At 33.9% G+C, this 18,127-nt stretch overlaps 1 protein-coding gene across 2 annotated transcripts in view; it reads left to right on the top strand.

Moving 5' to 3' along the window:
• TTC37 (tetratricopeptide repeat domain 37) overlaps positions 1-18,127 on the top strand; it is an 84,143-nt gene that overhangs the window by 43,088 nt on the left and 22,928 nt on the right. For both annotated transcript variants that reach the window (XM_032403979.1, XM_032403980.1), the window contains 10 exons: positions 532-606; positions 1,245-1,386; positions 4,238-4,331; positions 6,559-6,636; positions 9,499-9,623; positions 10,869-10,992; positions 11,815-12,036; positions 13,051-13,123; positions 15,035-15,088; positions 15,275-15,386. In XM_032403979.1, the coding sequence (XP_032259870.1) occupies positions 532-606; positions 1,245-1,386; positions 4,238-4,331; positions 6,559-6,636; positions 9,499-9,623; positions 10,869-10,992; positions 11,815-12,036; positions 13,051-13,123; positions 15,035-15,088; positions 15,275-15,386 (1,099 nt within the window). The remainder of the gene's footprint in view (positions 1-531; positions 607-1,244; positions 1,387-4,237; positions 4,332-6,558; positions 6,637-9,498; positions 9,624-10,868; positions 10,993-11,814; positions 12,037-13,050; positions 13,124-15,034; positions 15,089-15,274; positions 15,387-18,127) is intronic.

An 18,127-nucleotide genomic window follows, 5' to 3' on the forward strand; every position in this document is an offset into this window, starting at 1 on the left:
TGTTCCCTCTCTCGCTGTGTCTCTCTCTGTCAAATAAATAAATAAAATAAAATAAAATAAATTCTGAGGCACTTTCAAAAAATAAATATGTTGAGAGTCTACCCCAGGTCTGTGGAAACTAGAAAGCTAGGGGTAAGGACCTCCTTTTTTAAAAAAGCTTATCTAGGTGAATCTGAGGTGATCCTATGGTTAAGAACCCTACTCCAGACAAATACCAGTATGAATGGATCAAGGGTGAAAGGGAAGGGAGAAGTTAGTGCCGCTTCATCAGTGTTCTGAGGAATTTTATGTGGATTATTCCACCATTACCTGGTTGCAGATGGAATTCTGAAAGCATTTGCCAGCTTAAGGGCCAATTTAACAAGTCATTCTGGTCCTCTGAGCCATGAGAATATAGTAGCTAAGATTAAAAAAGAAATTAGCTCTGCTTTTAAGCATAGCTAGTATACCTTTGAATCTTCCAAATAGTTTCACTTATTATTGTTATTATTCCTCTTAAACATATTAAGAACTTCTTTTTTCCTTTTATAGGCTCTTATTGCAGAGACAGTTGGAAGTTATGACACAATGGATCTTTTCAGGCACACTACAGAACTCAGTATGCATGTAAGAATTTGACCATTCTTAAGGATTCATTAATGAATAAAGTATTATGCTTGCTGAGAAAATGAATACGGAGCGGTATCAGATGTTAATCACAGCAGTTGTCTCTACTCTTTATTCTGTCTTAGAAACAGATAAGCTGTCTTTAAAGAACTTCTCATTTTTGTCTTCTGTTATCTTTCAAAAGCTGATAAAGAAATGACATGGAATTTAATAGATATATAGTAGTCATGCAGAATTGAAACTGAGACTCGAGGACAAAATCAACATGAGATAAGGACTAGACTTGGTTGACATTTCTTGATTATTTATGAAGTGTTTTAGAACCCTTTTGATTGGTAATTATTAGTCTTATCTGTAAGAATGGTGCTGAGAAGAAGGAGATCAGCCCATTGGGTGACGCTCTGTTTTCTGCACTTTATTTAAATCCCATTTGATTCTTCTACTTAGGGTTGGAGCAAGTAATTTAAATATGCCCTTAGCTGTGTTGAATCATAGTGACTCTTCATTTAGAGGCACTTAGCAGTTGACTTAAAGAAGACTAAGATGTGATATTTACTGTATTGAAGTCTACTGTTTTATAACTTTTATTGGTATATTTATTACCCTATGTTTACTTGTTAACTTTGTCTTTTTTATAGACTGAGGGAGCAATAGGTTATGCGTACTGGGTCTGTACAACATTGCAAGATAAAAGCAACAGAGATACAGAGCTGTACCGGTACAATATTGTTCAGATGAATGCTATTCCAGCAGCACAAGTTGTTTTGAGTAAATACATAGGTAAGGTGTTCAGTATTTGAATAACCATTGAAACAATTTAGTTTTTAAAATTAGTTAATTCCAAATTAAATATTAGTGTTCCTTAAGACATGAATTTGCCTTTTTTTTCTCCCAGTGGCCAAGCAGTCTGCTTTTCAAATTATAGTAATGACTTTTGAAGAGTGATGAAAATTGCTGTTACCTAATGCTTACAATAAAACTGATTTCCGTGTTGTAGTGGAAAGCATTTTGGAGCCTGATGGGCCTGAGTTGCTGCTGTTCTCTCTCTGCCATTTATTTCTCTGCAGACTTAGGCCAAGTATTTTATACTTCTCTTAACTTCTGTTAGCCTTGTAAAGTAGAGATAATAATTGCTAGGTGGTAGACATATGAAAATTAAGTGTGATAATCTGCTTTAAATTCCAAAACTAGTGTGTTTAACCTCCTACTTTAACACCTGATTTTTCTTCAGGATACTGGAAAAATACGTTTAGGTTTAGGAAAAGGACAGAATGGTGAAGTTTCATTAACCTTCTATTGTAATAATTTCCTTTCTTCCTTAATAAAACTACCAGTTTTTTTTTTTTAAGATTTTATTTATTTATTTGACACAGAGAGAGACAGCGAGAGAGGGAACACAAGCAGAGGGAGTGGGAGAGGGAGAAGGACGCTCCTCGCCGAGCAGCGTGCCTGATGCGGGGCTCGATCCCAGGACTCTGGGATCATGACCTGAGCCGAAGGCAGACGCTTAACGCCTGAGCCACCCAGGCGCCCCAAAACTACCAGTTTTATTACCAGTTTAATCTTGCCATTTACAGCAACATGAATAGAGCTTCAGAGTATAATGCTAAATGAAATAAGTCAAATAGAGACAAATAGTCAAATAAGTCAAAAGAGAAAGACTAAAATACCAGGTGATTTCACTCAAATGTGGAATGTAAGAAAACGAACAAATGAACAAAGTTAAAAAGCAAGAGAGGTGACAAACCAAGAAACAGACTCTTAGCTATAGAGAACAAACTGATGGTTACCAGAGGGGAGGTGGGTGGGGGTTGGGTGAGAGAGGTGATGGGGATTAAGGAAAGTAGTTGTGATGGGGCGGTGGGGGGTGGAAAAGTACCAGTGTGTTTTAATCTCTACTCCACCTCTTAGTAGCTATAATGAAAGCTTGGGCATATTAACAAATTGGATTTTAGTTTTCTCATGTGTAATACAAGAATGAAAGTATCTATTGCTTAGAGTTTAAATGGGATGATTTATACAAAATGTTTTGCAGAGTACCTGGCATACCCTAGATGCTCAAGAAATGTTAGTTTCACTAGTCTTTTATTTATCCCTTGACAAATAAAGAAGCAGAAGTTTAAGCAGGCTCAGGGACAGTTGAATATTATGAAGAATCAGATAAACTGAAAAGCAGAAGAGAAAATTTCTCATCATAGGTATGGAGAGGATTGTAATACTCTTCCTGCATTGAACCTGGGATACTTGAGCAGAAGACAGTTAGTTGACAAACATCAGCACTTTAGAGCACTACATGTTATGCAGTATGCCAAAATGAACAACTCTAAAGAATATCTAGAGCCTCTGCAAGAGTGTATGGATCAGAAATTTTACTGTGAAGTTTCCATAAGAATGGGTAACATTTGTAAAGGATTTACATAGCTAAAGAAATCTTTAGCTTTTTACAAAATTCAGATACCTAGAACAATGAACACAGAGTTCCCTGACAGTTATGCTTAGCCTAGTTTTTTACCCTATAGTGGAGCCATATCACATACTCATTTAAATTCAACTATATGTGGCTTTGCCATAAGTGAATGAATGAACAGATGAATAAATAAGAAAGAGAGAGAAAGGAAGGAAGGAGGAGAAAAGAGAGAGGGGGATCAGAGAGAATGCAGGCAGTCTCATTGTCTTGCTGACAGTTTGCCTCAGAGTGAGTGTGCTGGGAAGGCATGAATCTCTTCTTAGTTTGACTCAGTTTTGGTGTCCCTCTCTTTTGTGACTTCAGGAGTTTTCAGGAATAACTTTGACTATATATTTTTCACTTTGTGCTTTAACTTTGGAGCCCACCCATCACATAAATTGTGATTGCAGTGTAATTTGTTAAACAATTTAAGGGATTTGAAGGCTTATTTCCCAATACTACTTTTAAGTAAATCAGATGTGTTTCTCTGTATGTTAGTACATACATGATGGTTTTTGACATTAAAATTTCAAAATACTGCATTGAAAGTGTCCAGGTCATCCTGGGTTTCTAGTGTACAATACTGAGTTTATTTTTTATTGTTTTTAAAGATTTTATTTTTTGACAGAGAGAGACAGCGAGAGTGGGAACACAAGCAGGGAGAGTGGGAGAGGGAGAAGCAGGCTCCCTGCCAAGCAGGGAGCCCGATGCGGAACTCGATCCCAGGACCCTGGGATCATAACCTGAACTGAAGGCAGACGCTTAACGACTGAGCCACCCAGGCGCCCCTGAGTTTATTTTTTTTTAAACACATAGAAATTGGAACAGAATCACCAAGAAAATTGCAGGAAAGTTTAAGTGATTAGCCAAAGAACTGAATTTCCTTATAAATCTTATGACTAGTGTTAACGTGAGCTACAATTTCAAATTATTACACCTTTGGGGATAAAAATGTTTAGACTTTAAGGTGTAACAGAAACTATAAATAATTATAAAATACTCAATAATTTAGAAGTTATAAAATAATTACTAGTATTTTATAGTCAAGATAAATATCAGATTATTCTTAACAATTCCAGTAGTCTTAGGAGGTAATCTGGTGTCTAAGATACTGAAAATAAAACTAGCATTTTACAAACACAACCAGCATGCACATGTAAAGAAAAGATATTTTTGGATTTTCAGAAAGAATTCAGAATTATGCTCCAGCTTTCACAATGTTGGGTTACTTAAATGAACATCTACAACTGAAAAAGGAAGCCACAGATGCATACCAAAGGTAAACTCTACATTTAATTAAAAGTGGTCCTTATTTATTAGTTGGCCTTTTTTTATTTAGTCTCAGTTCATGAAGAAGGTACTAAACAAATGTTCTGATTCCTTTCCTGATCTCTTATTATCTATTATTATTACATCTCTGAAGATGAAAAGACACAGTTTTAAATTTTCAGCTGTATTTGGGTTTCTGTTGCTCAAACCAAGAGAGGGACAGAGAGGAAAAAAACAAAAACCAAACTAAAAAATCTCTCAGATTTTGTTTTAGAAAAACAAAATTTTCATTTGAGACTTCGTTTAGCTTTAGACCAAGTTTTCACTTTAGACTTTGTCTAGCTTTATAAAATAAACACATAGGTTCATTCAGAGAAGAAATAACATTATGATATATTTGTTTGAATTTAAGATTTATATTTTATTCACTCAGTAGTTTTTGAACTGCTTTGTGCCAAGTATTGTCCTTGGCACTGGCAGTTTAGCAGCAAAATAAAACAGACACAGGCTCCATTCTCATGGAGCTTCTGTTCTGGTGGTGGGGAGACATATGATAAGCTTATAAACATCTGTGATGGTAATAATTGCTAAGAAAGAAAATCAAAATGCGGTAAAGGGCCAGGGAATATTAAGGCAGGTAGTGAATTTGAGACAGGTTTAAGAGTGATACGTTTCCTAAGGAGGCAGTTGACGCTTGGCCTGAATGAAGTGAGGCTCTAAGCCATTGGTTAAGAGGCAAGAGCATCCAGGCAGAAGGAACAGCAAGAGCAAGTGCTCTGACACAGGAGTGGACTTGGTGTGTTGAAGAAACAGGACAGTGTGCTCGAGTGAAACAGCCAACCAGGAGGGGGTAGGAAATGAAATCAACTTGAAGATTTATTCTCTGCAAATGAATTGATTGGTAAATAAGAAAATAACTATTAATGTCGTGAATACTAGGTGAAAAGTTAGAAGTCCTAATTGCATGTATCATTGCCCTAAATCTAAAAAATACGTAGAAGAAGCCTTGTTAGATAAAAAATAATTGAGTTGACTGAAATGCTTTGCCATGCCCTTTTATGGATCTCTTGGTAGTTCAAAGGAGTCATCACTAGATGGTACTGGAGGCTGTATAATCAAGAAGGTATTTTTTCAGGTGTATGTGGAGGTTTATAAAAAAACACAAGTCTATTTCTTTCAATGTCACAATAAGCTTACCTGTAAACAAACTGTAGAAATATGGTAGAATACAACAGTGAGCAGGATTTTTAAACAAAGAAAAATTAGATAGCTTTACAGTGCTTGCTAATTTTTTGTACATACTATGAATCTAACACTAGGTATACCTTTAACTTAAAATAGCAACTCCACAGTCATGTGGATATGCACCACTCTTCCTTGACTGATCACTGCTGTGTTTTCTGCCTTAAACAACTATTTGAAGCTTAAAACCACAAATTAGGTATAAATCTAACCATTATAGTTTTTAATATACTGTATAATACTGTCTTTTAGACTGCTTTGGCAAATATTTGTTTTTCACGTAACATCCTACATATTAAAAACTTTCCTTGGATAGTTTTCCCTAGATAATCCTTTTTAAACAGAAAAGGAAGGTAAAAACAAAAATTTTACTAAATATCCAATTCCTGTTGATTAAGACATTTTTCTGCTCATCCCAAGGGGACTGAACACAAGAAGATAAAAATAAGGCGTTTAGGGACTCCTTATGATTCTTTTCTTTCTCAACTAAATATTGCTTAAATATTTTTCTGTATGTAACAGGGAAGGGCACATGAAAGCACTCAATTTCCTGGCTTCCTAACTCAAACTACTGTATAAATATTTTTAAGATTGTTTGCTATATACTTGAGATAATGTCAAAACTTAAAATAGTAACACCATTGTTTCCCATATTTAGATTAAGTTTTTTGGAATATTTAAAACTCAAGTATGATAAATGATTTCACTTAGTAAGAGATCACCTTATTAAGGTAATTTTCCTGACAGTCTAAAATCTAAATATTAAGAGCTTTTGTTATACCAACTTGTTGTGAACAAGTTGTTATGTGAACAAGTTGTTATGACAGCATTAAAGAATTAGAGTTAAATGAAGAAAACAAAAATTTATAGGATTGTCAATTGTCTTCAGGGTTTTTTCCCCAAAGAAAAAGTTACAAAATCTTCTGTTAAGGAAGAAGAGTAAAAGAATGCTATTGTACATAGGTAACTTAAAATACCTTGTCCTTCTTTTTAAGGGCAATGTTACTGTTACAGACTGCAGAAGACCAAGATACTTATAATGTTACAGTAAGAAATTATGGCAGATTGTTATGGTAAGCATATTTTTTTCCCATTAATTCTGTGAATTTATTAGGTTTTTCTGGTGAAAGCTATAGGACTAGTGAGGTGGTGACGAATTTCCAGAGTAGTGGGGCGTATATAGTTGAGTGGGCTGAAAATCTCCCAAGGATACATAATTCCCTCAATACTGGGCTTTGTTAATAGTTTCCTGTTCCTATACTGATACCTAAGGCCACTGTGCTTCACTGAGAAGCAGATTTAGAATTGATGGTTGTGGTCTGTACAAGAGAACATTTCAAAGAGAGGCTCTTGCTGTCTGTTGTAATAGAACCCTAGTTAATTGGAAGAGGAATTGGATTTATTCTGACTTGTTTGCTGCTTATACTTACATGGGGAATGGCCATTGAGGACCCAGAAGCCCTTTAGAAAGTACATAAAAATTTTTGTGTATGTGCATTTTGTGATGGAGAGAGAGCCATATAGCTTTCTTCAGATTCTCAAAGACTTTTGACTTCAAAAAGAGTTAAAAAAAAAAAAAAAAAGATTAAAACCCAATTATTTTAGAGATTAGAATTAGGTCCAGAGAATAGAAGTATTGTGGGAGGAAGGTTTTTGGCTCAAGTTAGGGAGGTGTTCCTCAAGCTGAGAAGTGCCCCCAAATTGAATGGTCCAGTTTGAAAAACATTGTTAAAACTATTGTTTGATATTTTGGGATTAGTGCCTGTATCTTTTAAAGAGGTACATACTAGAGATCTGAGGTAGCCAGTTCTTTTCTTTTATAACCATGTAACTGAATCATATTCATAGACAGGAAAATATTATTGTTCTGACTGCTTTTCCCTCCAATTCTTTTAAACTGTAGTGTTTAGGAGTTGATAGTTTTATCATTTCTAAGATTTTGTTGTAGCAGAAGACAGGTTGTAAGAAATTATATGGAATAAGTATCTGTTTTTAGTTTTGGTTTCATATAATGTAAATATTTTACTTTTTACTTTTAGTTTTTATTTTTAGTTTTCTTTTAGGGAGGGGGGAAGACGGAGAGAGAGAGTCTTAAGCAGGCTCCGTGCTTAGCACAGAGCCAGACCTGGGGCTCAGTCTTACAACACTGAGATCATGACCTGAGCCAAAATCAAGAGTTGGTTGCTTAACCTACTGAGCCACCCAGGTACCCCATCATATAATGTAAATATTTTAGGAAAAAATCTATATCTTCTATTGAAAATAGATGTCTTTTAAAATTTGTTTTTATTATGAAATATATTAAACATGCAAAATGCAGTGTAAGTAGTGTACAGCATAATTTAATGAATAGTCACTGCCCAAATTTAACAGATCTTAAAATTGTCCATTGTCTTCAGGGTTTTTTTCCAAAGAAAAAGTTACAAATAAAATTGAAGCCCCTTGTGCCTTTCCTAGTTCTGTTCTCTACAAAAGTAATCACATGTTTGAAGATAGTGTTTATTTTAAAAAAACAAAAAACAAAAACTTTTAATATATGTATGTATCCATATACAATCTAAGGTAGCCCTCTTTCCTTCACCAAAATATTTATCAAAATTTGAGTTTTTTTGACTTTAAAAACCTTAAATTTTTTTGATTTTTACAGTCTTTCACCTTTGGGCGCCTGGGTGGCTCAGTCGGTTGGGTGTCTGCCTTTGGCTCAGGTCGTGATCCTGGAGTCCTAGGATCGAGCCCCACATCTGGCTCTCTGCTCAGCAGGGAGTCTGCTTCTCCCTCTCCTACTGCTCTGCCTACTTGTGCTCACGCTCTCTCTCTCTCTATCAAATAAATAAAATCTTAAAAAAAATTTTTTTCACCTTTAGAGACTAATTTTAGAATCAAAGAATGCCTGTATTTTTAGATCCCACACCCTCCCCAAGATTAAAAGGATTTTCTAAAAAGATTTCCAATAACACATTAAAAATAAAAACAGTTTCTGATTATAGTGATGGATATGAAAAATAAAATTCTCAAGGGCAGAATGTATCCTTTCCAGGCGATGGCAGCTTCTCTTCATTTTTAAATAAGCAAAACAATTATTTTTTTGTTATTAAAAAGTATTGTACTTTAGGGGTGCCTGGGTGGCTCATTCACTTAAGCATCTGACTCTTGATTGCGGCTCAGGTCATGATCTCAGGGACTTGAGATTGAGTGCCATGTGGGGCTCCCCAGTGAGTGTGGAGCTTGGTCAAGATTCTCTCCCTCTCCCTCTATCTCCCTGTCCTCCCACCCCCCCAACCCCTGCTCATGTGCTGTGCATTCTCTCCAAAAAATAAAATCAAATAAACTTTTAAAAAAAGTATTGTACTTTAGTGTCATGTAACAATTTTTACTTTTCTTCCTATTAAATACAGAAAAGATAATTTATAGTTTTTTCTGTGGAATTTAGTTTATCTTTATACTCTCCAAAAAAAAAAAAGGATGTGCAGGTAAACAGTTAAACAGTTTATACAAAGGCTAGGTTTGATTTTAATTAGGTATTTTATGCTTCTTAAGCTTGTCAGAGATGCTAGAACCATACTCATAGGGTAATATTCAACCAATATATTAAGCTTAAAGAGTTCTGTATAAAAGTCAACTTGAAATTATTTTTATATCTTGGGATTTTAGTTCAAGTTTGTTAATAAGAAAGACACTTTATAATTTAGCAGAACTAATCATTTTCATATGTAATTTAAAAGAAACAAAGTGTGAAGTTAAATTGCTCCAGTATATCTTATTTGAAATAAATGATACACCTTCTATTTTAATATGTCTTTTCTTTCACTTTAACACTGATAGATGAAGTATGTGAAGGTATTAAAAGAATCTTGGTATAATAATCTCTTCGTATTCTTATGATATAAGCCAAAATTGTTTTTAATATTAAAAGTAAGTTATGTTTTGCTTCTTAGTTCCATTGGTGAATATGATAAAGCTATCCAGGCTTTTAAGTCAACACCCCTTAAAGAGTTAGAAGACATCATAGGTTTTGCATTGGCTTTATTTATGAAAGGTCTGTATAAAGAAAGCAGCAAAGGTAAGTATGTTGCTTGAAGCTAAAGGACACATCTTACTTTTCCAGGGCTGAGTGGAATTTAATCACAAGATTATATACAGAAAGATGGAACATTGAAATGGGAGTAGGGGTTGCAATGTTTATTAAGATCCAACTAGGAGTCAGGAATGATATTAGGTACTTTTTATCTGTTCCCTCCCTTAGTACATTATTATGTGAATAGTCCTTATAGCAGTGTTATGAGCTGAGTGTTATCTTAATTATTTATATAAGGAAACTGAGGCTCAAGATCACTTAAAGTAGAGTTAGCATTTGAAAGCAGGTCTTTGCTTAAATGTAAATTTCAGATAAGTGAAGACCTTGACCTATTGGTAATAGTGTGTTTGATTTTCTCCAAAAATGCTCATTGAGTACATTTTCATATATATATATATATATATATATATATATATATGTATATATATGAAATATATATATATATGTATATATATGAAATATATATATATATATATGCACCCAACCTATGTGTGTGTAGATACTGTAAGTATCTACAGCTTGATGGTTACTGGTATGCACGTGGAAATTTTCGTGGTATCTCAATGGCTGCAGGCCTTCACATCACTTAAAGACTTCCCTGTAGAGTCTGAAGATAGAAGTTAGGGGAGGGTATGTGCTATGGTGAGCGCTGTGAGTTGTGCAAGTCTGTTGAATCATAGATCTGTACATCTGAAACAAATAATACAGTATATGTTAAAAAAAAAAAAAAAAGAAGATAGCAGGAGGGGAAGAATGAAGTGGGGGAATCGGAGGGGGAGATGAACCATGAGAGATGATGGACTCTGAAAAACAAACTGAGGGTTCTAGAGGGGAGGGGGGTGGGAGGATGGGTTAGCCTTGTGATGGGTATTAAAGAGGGCACGTTCTGCATGGAGCACTGGGTGTTATATGCAAACAATGAATCATGGAACACTACATCAAAAACTAATGATGTAATGTATGGTGATTAACATAACATAATAATAAAAAACAAGAAGTTAGGGCATGTCTCATAATAATCCTAATGATATCCCCAGGATCACCTTGGACCAGCTAAACCAGGTTAGATTATTTAAAATTTTTTTCCATCCACTTGAAAATAAGGAAACAATAAGATATAATTTAGTTAGACCTTTTAAAAAATAGGATTAGAAAGGGAGAAATTTCACTGTTTGTCAATCAGGATTGTGTTTATATCGTTTTGTTTTTGTTTCCAACTTTGTATAATAGCTTATGAGAGAGCCTTGTCTATTGTTGAATCAGAGCAAGACAAAGCCCATATCTTGACAGCTCTGGCAATAACAGAGTATAAACAAGGAAAAATGGATGTAGCCAAGACATTGCTATTTAAATGGTATGTATAGTTGACATCAACACTTAACATGACCAGATTATACTTAAGCATTGGATTACAAATTGGAACAATGTAAAATGAAGTTTTTAATGTTTTAGGAACTTTTTGTTGAACAAAAGGGATTGGACTGACCTGGTTGTGAACTGACAGTCATAGGTGGAGATCATGGCTTAATTTTTAGCTCTGGATCCATCCAGTCCTTCAAAACCATCCTATACTCTGTGTGTATCATTTATTTGTGTAAAAGAGTATTTGATCACCTGATCTAGTAGGATCTTAAAATTTTAATGAAGGGAGTTCTGACTGGCTTATTTTTTGGCCTCTTTCGTCCCCAAAGAGATTTTTTCCTCTTTATTTTTCTAGTTAACTTGATAAAGTTCATTTAAAACTAAAGCTTTAAAAAAATATACCAATATAACTTGTAACTATTTCTATGTTTTTGGAATAAATTAGTAAAATAATAGCCTATGATATCTGTGGTTATTTATAGGGTTATATGGTTAGTTATTTTTCTAAAAGCCAGGCCCCAAAACACTATATTTGTATCTAAAACTTAGATATAATGAAAACAGAAAAGAAAGGCCCTTGGTATTTTTAACTGCTTTAGATATTTAGGGAAATTGCTGTCCCTAGAAGCCAAGGAATCTGTTTTATATTTATCTTGAAGCTGGGCTTAGTTTGGTGAATCCTTAAGTAAATTGCTTTTTTAACATTTTACTAAATGTTAAAATTTTAAATTTTACATTTTACTAAATGTTGAAAATGTTTTAATAGTTACAGACTACTGTGCTATGGCTAATAGACAATTTAAAATATTTACAGCTCTATCTTAAAGGAACCAACCACAGAAAGCCTTCAAGCCCTGTGTGCTCTCGGATTGACAATGCAGGATGCTACCCTGTCAAAAGCGGCACTTAATGAATTACTGAAGCACATCAAACAGAAAGACAATGATTATCCAAAGTGCCTTCTTACTTCAGCGATTTATGCACTGCAAGGCCGCAGTGTGGCAGTGCAGAGACAAGCATCTAAAGCTGTTCACAGGTAAATTCTGTACTTGTGAACTTGGAGTAATTATACTTGATGAGCTAATCTTTGACATTTGGACCTTATTAAGAATATAAAATGAGGGAAGTATATATTTTTGTAAACCAGAATGTAGTTTTATGAAATTGCACTTAGGACCAGGTAGCTGACTATACACATTATTTCATCTATAAAGATTTTTTTAAAAATTCAGTTGATAAGGAGGTAAGAGAACAGAAATTTTGTACTTATCCAATAAGTTAAGGCCTGAACCTCATTTTAATACAAAAGTCCTTACTTATTCTCAAGTTAGTGATATGGTCTGTTTGTAATTTGATACTGTCCAGCTTAATGGTTTTAGGAATTTTTTGGCCACTCAAACATTCACTAATGTCTTCAAAATTTAGAAAATAGGAAGCTCTTACTACTAGCAGTAGTGGTTATTTGTTTTATTTTCAGCAGTAAAGTGGTTTTTTTTTAAGATTTATTTTTTTTAGAGAGTGCATGCATGCATGAATGGTGGGAGGGGCAGCGGGAGAGAAACTCAAGCAGACTCTGTGCTGAGCATGGAGCCCCATGCGGGGCTCGATCACATGACCCTGAGATCACGAACCGAGCCAAAACCAAGAGTCAGACACTTAACCAACTGAGCCACTCAGGTACCCCAGCAGTAAAGTGTTCTAAATGAAGTTTATTTTCCTTTTGCAATTTTCATCTCTGTGTTTTCCTTGAACACAACATACTAAATTTCCTTAGCTTTTCTTAATTAGATCTTAATTAATTAGATTAGGCTTTGTAATTATATTGCCGATTTTTCCTTCTTATTTTCATAAGGACTCTTGGTGTATATAGAAGATATGTTTGCTGAAAATTAAGGCACTTTCATTCACACATAGATAATTAATATGAAATTGTTTTAGATGTATACAAGATTTTGAACTTAGGTTCTAAATAAAATGTTGGTTGTTTTTACTTTTCGTGGTTTAAAGTGACTCCCATCTCTAAGCCTTTTGCTTTTGATGATCTCTATAGTAACCCAGCTGATCCTGCTCTTTGGTCTCTGTTGTCCCGAGTAGTTGCTCAGTATACTCACCGAAGTGCAAAGGTGAGTAATGTTCTAAATTCTGGCAAAAAGATAAAATAACTTGTGATGTAGTCAGTAATATCATCTTTAGAATATTAGCATTATCATTCTGGGAAATAACTAATATAGCAAAGGGGTTCTGTTATTTAACCAGATTTTCCATTAGTCATTTGATAAGTAGTACACCGAGTTTCTTTTATGTACTATTGTACTGTTCTGGGCGTTATGAAAGATACAAAGAAGTAGGTAGACTTTTTTTTAATACATACAGATTATGTTAATGGCTGTGTGATTAGGTTATGTTTATAATGTTGCCATTTAGGAAGAAGTAACTGTTGTGTTTTTTGGATCCCAAAAGATATTTTTATTTAAAAGCTCTTCAAGAAGAACCATGAGAGACAATGGACTCTGAAAAACAAACTGAGGGTTCTAGAGGGGAGGGGGTTGGGAGGATGGGTTAGCCTGGTGATGGGTATTGAGGAGGGCACGTACTGCATGGAGCACTGGGTGTTATGCACAAACAATGAATCATGGAACACTATATCTAAAACTAATGATGTAATGTATGGGGATTAACATAACAATAAAAAAATTAAAAAAAAATAAAAGCTCTTCAAAGATAAGAAAATAAGAACTAGAACATTGCTAATGTCTAAAATCTAAAAATGTGAATCTCAATATGAAGTCATTGATGTTCTATAAAAGGGATTATATATTTTCGTTCATAATGGCCAGATATTTTTAGAGGTCTGTAAAGTATTTTGTTAATTTCTGCGGTTACTATGTCCTTTCATAGTTGCTTAATTAGTGGGTAAACATAATGGTAGTAGCTAATTATGTTTTGAACACTTATTATATCTAATAATTCCACTGTCTGAAGTCTCTGTGGGTCTGATTTTGTTATTCCTACTCATTTTTGCACATGGTATTTCAAAGAACCTAGAAGAGCATCATTATTAGATACTAGAATGAAGTACTTATTATGTGCCAACTATTGTATATATTTTGTCATTTAATCCCAACAACCACATGAAGTAGCTGCAATTAATGTCCATTTTATAGAGAACACTTGAGACATAGAGAATAAATAACTTGTGCAAAACCACAGTTAGTATTTGTGGTGATAGATCATCCCAGATCTAACTGCTGAATCCTCCTTCTACTCTGCCAAGTTTTCTGTTTTCTTTTTAATCCATCTTCTATTTGTTTTATATTAATATATTTTTAAAGGTTACTTTTTAGCATTCTTTATATGCTAAATATGATGTACAAAACATTTCTGATACAGTTCCAGTATAAAATCAGGAGAACAGTATAGTTCTGAATTAAAATGAAATCATTCTCATAATTCACTTTCTTTTCCAGGTAAAATGTCTAACTGAATTTAAAAATTAAGGATTTCAAACTTACTTTACAAAAATTATGATGTATATATTTTTTTCATTTTCAGTTTTGAGTTGATTATTGAAGCAGTGATTTGCTTCCAGGTGCTCTGGCTATTCATTTTACTAGGAACTACCGAAATTTTTAAAATACCATATTTTCATGGAGTAAACCATGTTAATCCTAAAATAAATTTTGGGATTCTGCTTCTCTTTCTCTTTCAGTCTTTCTTTCACATTCTTTTATATTGTTAGGAAATATGTACTTGTGTTTGGTGTAAAATTGTGTAACTTTTGCACCATTAATGAATATTTTAAAAGAGTAGAGTTGAAATAAATGATTGTAGTAGAAAAGATTTTTTATAAAAATACTAAACTTAACAAAATACTAAACACCTCTTAAAGCAGTAATCATTTGATACTTCAGGAATTTGGAAGTTGTGAATGTGATAGAACTGAACTTTTCAAATAATGTGGTGGAAAGATTTTTATCAGTGTTAATTTTTATTTGTGAAAGTTTATACATTTATCTAAATATTTTCTATTATAGGGAGGTGCTATAGCAGGAAATGTGGCTCATATTTTGGACGCAAATCATGGAAAGGTTAGTTTTCTCCAGTACAAAGGAAATTTCCTACTTGTTAAATATTATTATTGATGAAACAATAAAATAATTTTTCTTCCTAGGTTTAGGAAGTTATATCATACCTGATATAGTCCTTTTTTTAGTCAGTTTGAAAGTCATGGAGCTATAAAGATAATTGGCTAACACTCTTTTTCTTTTATGCAGAAGGCATTACTGTACACTGCAGTAAATCAGTTAGCTATGGGAAGCAGTTCAGCAGAAACTGAAAAAAATATTGCACTAAAGACCATTCAGAAAGCAGCTCTTCTTTCTCCAGGTGAATATAATATAATCCATTTCATTAATTCAGATTCTTCTGGTCTTGCATTTGTGACCTATAGGCACAGAGTTTGCATTTCATGAAGTAAAGGAATTTTAAGAAAATATTCTAACTTTTGCATATTATTTGATTATCTTGCATTTGACTACTGATAATTAAGAGATAATTCTTGAAGCAGGCTGAAAGGAATATCTGCATAAAGATACTTTATTACTCTTTATTGAAACTCTGAATTGTGTATTTTCAAGAAGTAGTTTTATTTTTGTTTTCCATAGTCTGCTTCACTGAGGTTTACCTAGCGCTACTAAATTATTTAATGAACATATTTAGTTATTTTAGTTATTTTTATGGGTAGTTAGCTCCTTAAAGAGTGGAGATATGTTTTCTGGAGTAACTGTTGGAATGTCAAGGTGATGGCCTCACCTGAGCTAGCCCTTCTTTGTGTCTTTGATCACATTGATCACTGAGGAAGTACCTATGACCACATCAGTATACTTCCATTATCATTGCTAGAGGACTGGAATACCTATCAGTGTGTATTTTTACAGAATAGTATTTTTAATATGAGATATAGAATTAAATATTTTTTTTCCTGCAGAGTACTTCAAACATTTGTTAAATCAGAAAACTTTTGTTTTTGGCTAGGACTGTTAGGAAACAAATTGTACAAAATAAGTCCAATGTTCTCTTCAGAGTAAATTGTAAAGATCCTAACTAAACCACAAAATATTTAATAAATCAGAGATTATTTTATAAAACAAGTAAACAGACCAACATCTTGTAGTTTATTCTTTGTTTCATTTATGTAATAGAACAAAAAGAGACCCTAAACATTTGGAATTGTCTTTGTTATACATTGGATAAGTTTTTGATTTTTAGAGGTTAGTTCAAGATAGTATTAGATAGAATTACTCTCGAGGATTTTTACCACGGATATAGAATGATAAAAGATCTGTTAGCTTTTGATTGTGTGAGTGGCATAAACTTTAGAAAGGTGAGATTGCCCAGATAAGGTCTTCTGTAATGATCTTCTTATTTTCCCATATTATCTGGAGAAATACATACTCAAGGAATTAGAATCATCATATAAGATGCTTGAAAAGGGGACTAAGTAATGAAGATGAATGCCTCTGTGAGACTTGTTTTTGGAGTCCAGTGAAAGTAAATATAATTGTAGTTATGTGTAGTAGCTATATACCTAATCCTTGCAGATTTTTATCCTTGTAAACTTGTAGAACTATATCAAAGAATAGTTTTGATAGATGATATTCAAAGGAGTCTTTTCAGAAATTTAAATATAATCCCAAGAATTTAGAATTAAATAAAAAAAAATCCAATTTCTGCTAGGTCAATGCTTCTGTGATATTAAAAGGTATTTTTAGCAAATTATATTTAAAAAATTTTAGATTCATAGTATATACATATATTTATATTATCACTCGGTTTCATAGGGAATTTGAGTTGCTGATTATTTATGGAAGAGTTAATGAAAGCAGTAATTCTTTTGAATTGTGACAGAAGAAATTACTGCCAGCTGATATCCATTTCCTCCCTCCTGAAATTAAAACTATACCCAAAGATCCCTAAAGGAGTTCTTCACTTAATCTTAGAAATAAATTCATACTCAGAAACTGAGTCCACTTCATTTGGAATTTTGGGTTTTAGGCCTGATGACACCTGAGCCATCATCTAGTTCACTTGCCTTGTTTTATAGAAAAATGAGTCCCAAAGGGAAAGCTGGCACACATTTAGTCCATGGCATTGTTAGAGCTGAAACCCAGGTCTAAAACAGTCACATGTCTTTCATTATACAATAATCAGATCTCAGGAATTCTAAGGAATGGTTCCCATTTCCTTATTCTGGAGTGTGATTATGTCTTTTGTTGTTTAAAATAAGGTAGTCATTGTCTTGGGCGGAAATTATTGTATAATATGGAGATAGGCATTTAATTTTTTTGTAAAAATTTTTTTATCTGCCTAAGGTTTCTAATGATTCCTGTACTATTAGCAGTAATACCGATCCTCTGTAAGTGAAGTAGACATACATTTCAGACATTTGATAGAGGATATATATTGCATGGAACAATTAGATAAGAAAAAATATAAAACTTAAGCTAAAATTTTTGTTTAAATGACTATATTGTTGGGGCACCTGGGTGGCTCAGTTGGTTAAGTGTCTGCCTTTGGCTCAGGTGGGTCCTGGGATTGAGCCCCACGTCGGGCTCCCTGCTCAGCACAGAGTCTGCTTCTCCCTCTGCCTGCAGCTCCCCCTGCCGTGCTCTCTCCATCTCTCTGTCAAATAAATAAATAAAATCTTAAAAAAATAAAATAAAATAAATGACTATATTGTTAACTAGCATCCCTGTGGGATTTTAAAATTGTCTTTTTGTTTGTTTGGGGGTTTTTTTTGGAAGATTTTATTTTTTTTATAATTTTTTTTTTTTAAAGATTTTTTTTTTTTTTTAATTTGAGAGAGAGAATGAGATAGAGAGAGCATGAGAGGGGGGAGGGTCAGAGGGAGAAAAGACTCCCTGCTGAGCAGTGAGCCCAATGCGGGACTCGATCCTGGAACTCCAGGATCATGGCCTGAGCTGAAGGCAGTCACCCAACCAACTGAGCCACCGAGGTGCCCTGGAAGATTTTATTTTTAAGTAATCTCTACACCCAATGTGGGGCTCAAACTCACAACCTTGAGATCAAGAGTTGTATGCTCCACCAACTGAGCCATCCAGGGACCC

Source organism: Phoca vitulina, unplaced genomic scaffold, assembly GCF_004348235.1.
Source record: "Phoca vitulina isolate PV1807 unplaced genomic scaffold, GSC_HSeal_1.0 scaffold6, whole genome shotgun sequence".
In the NCBI taxonomy this organism is placed as follows: Eukaryota; Metazoa; Chordata; class Mammalia; order Carnivora; family Phocidae; genus Phoca; species Phoca vitulina.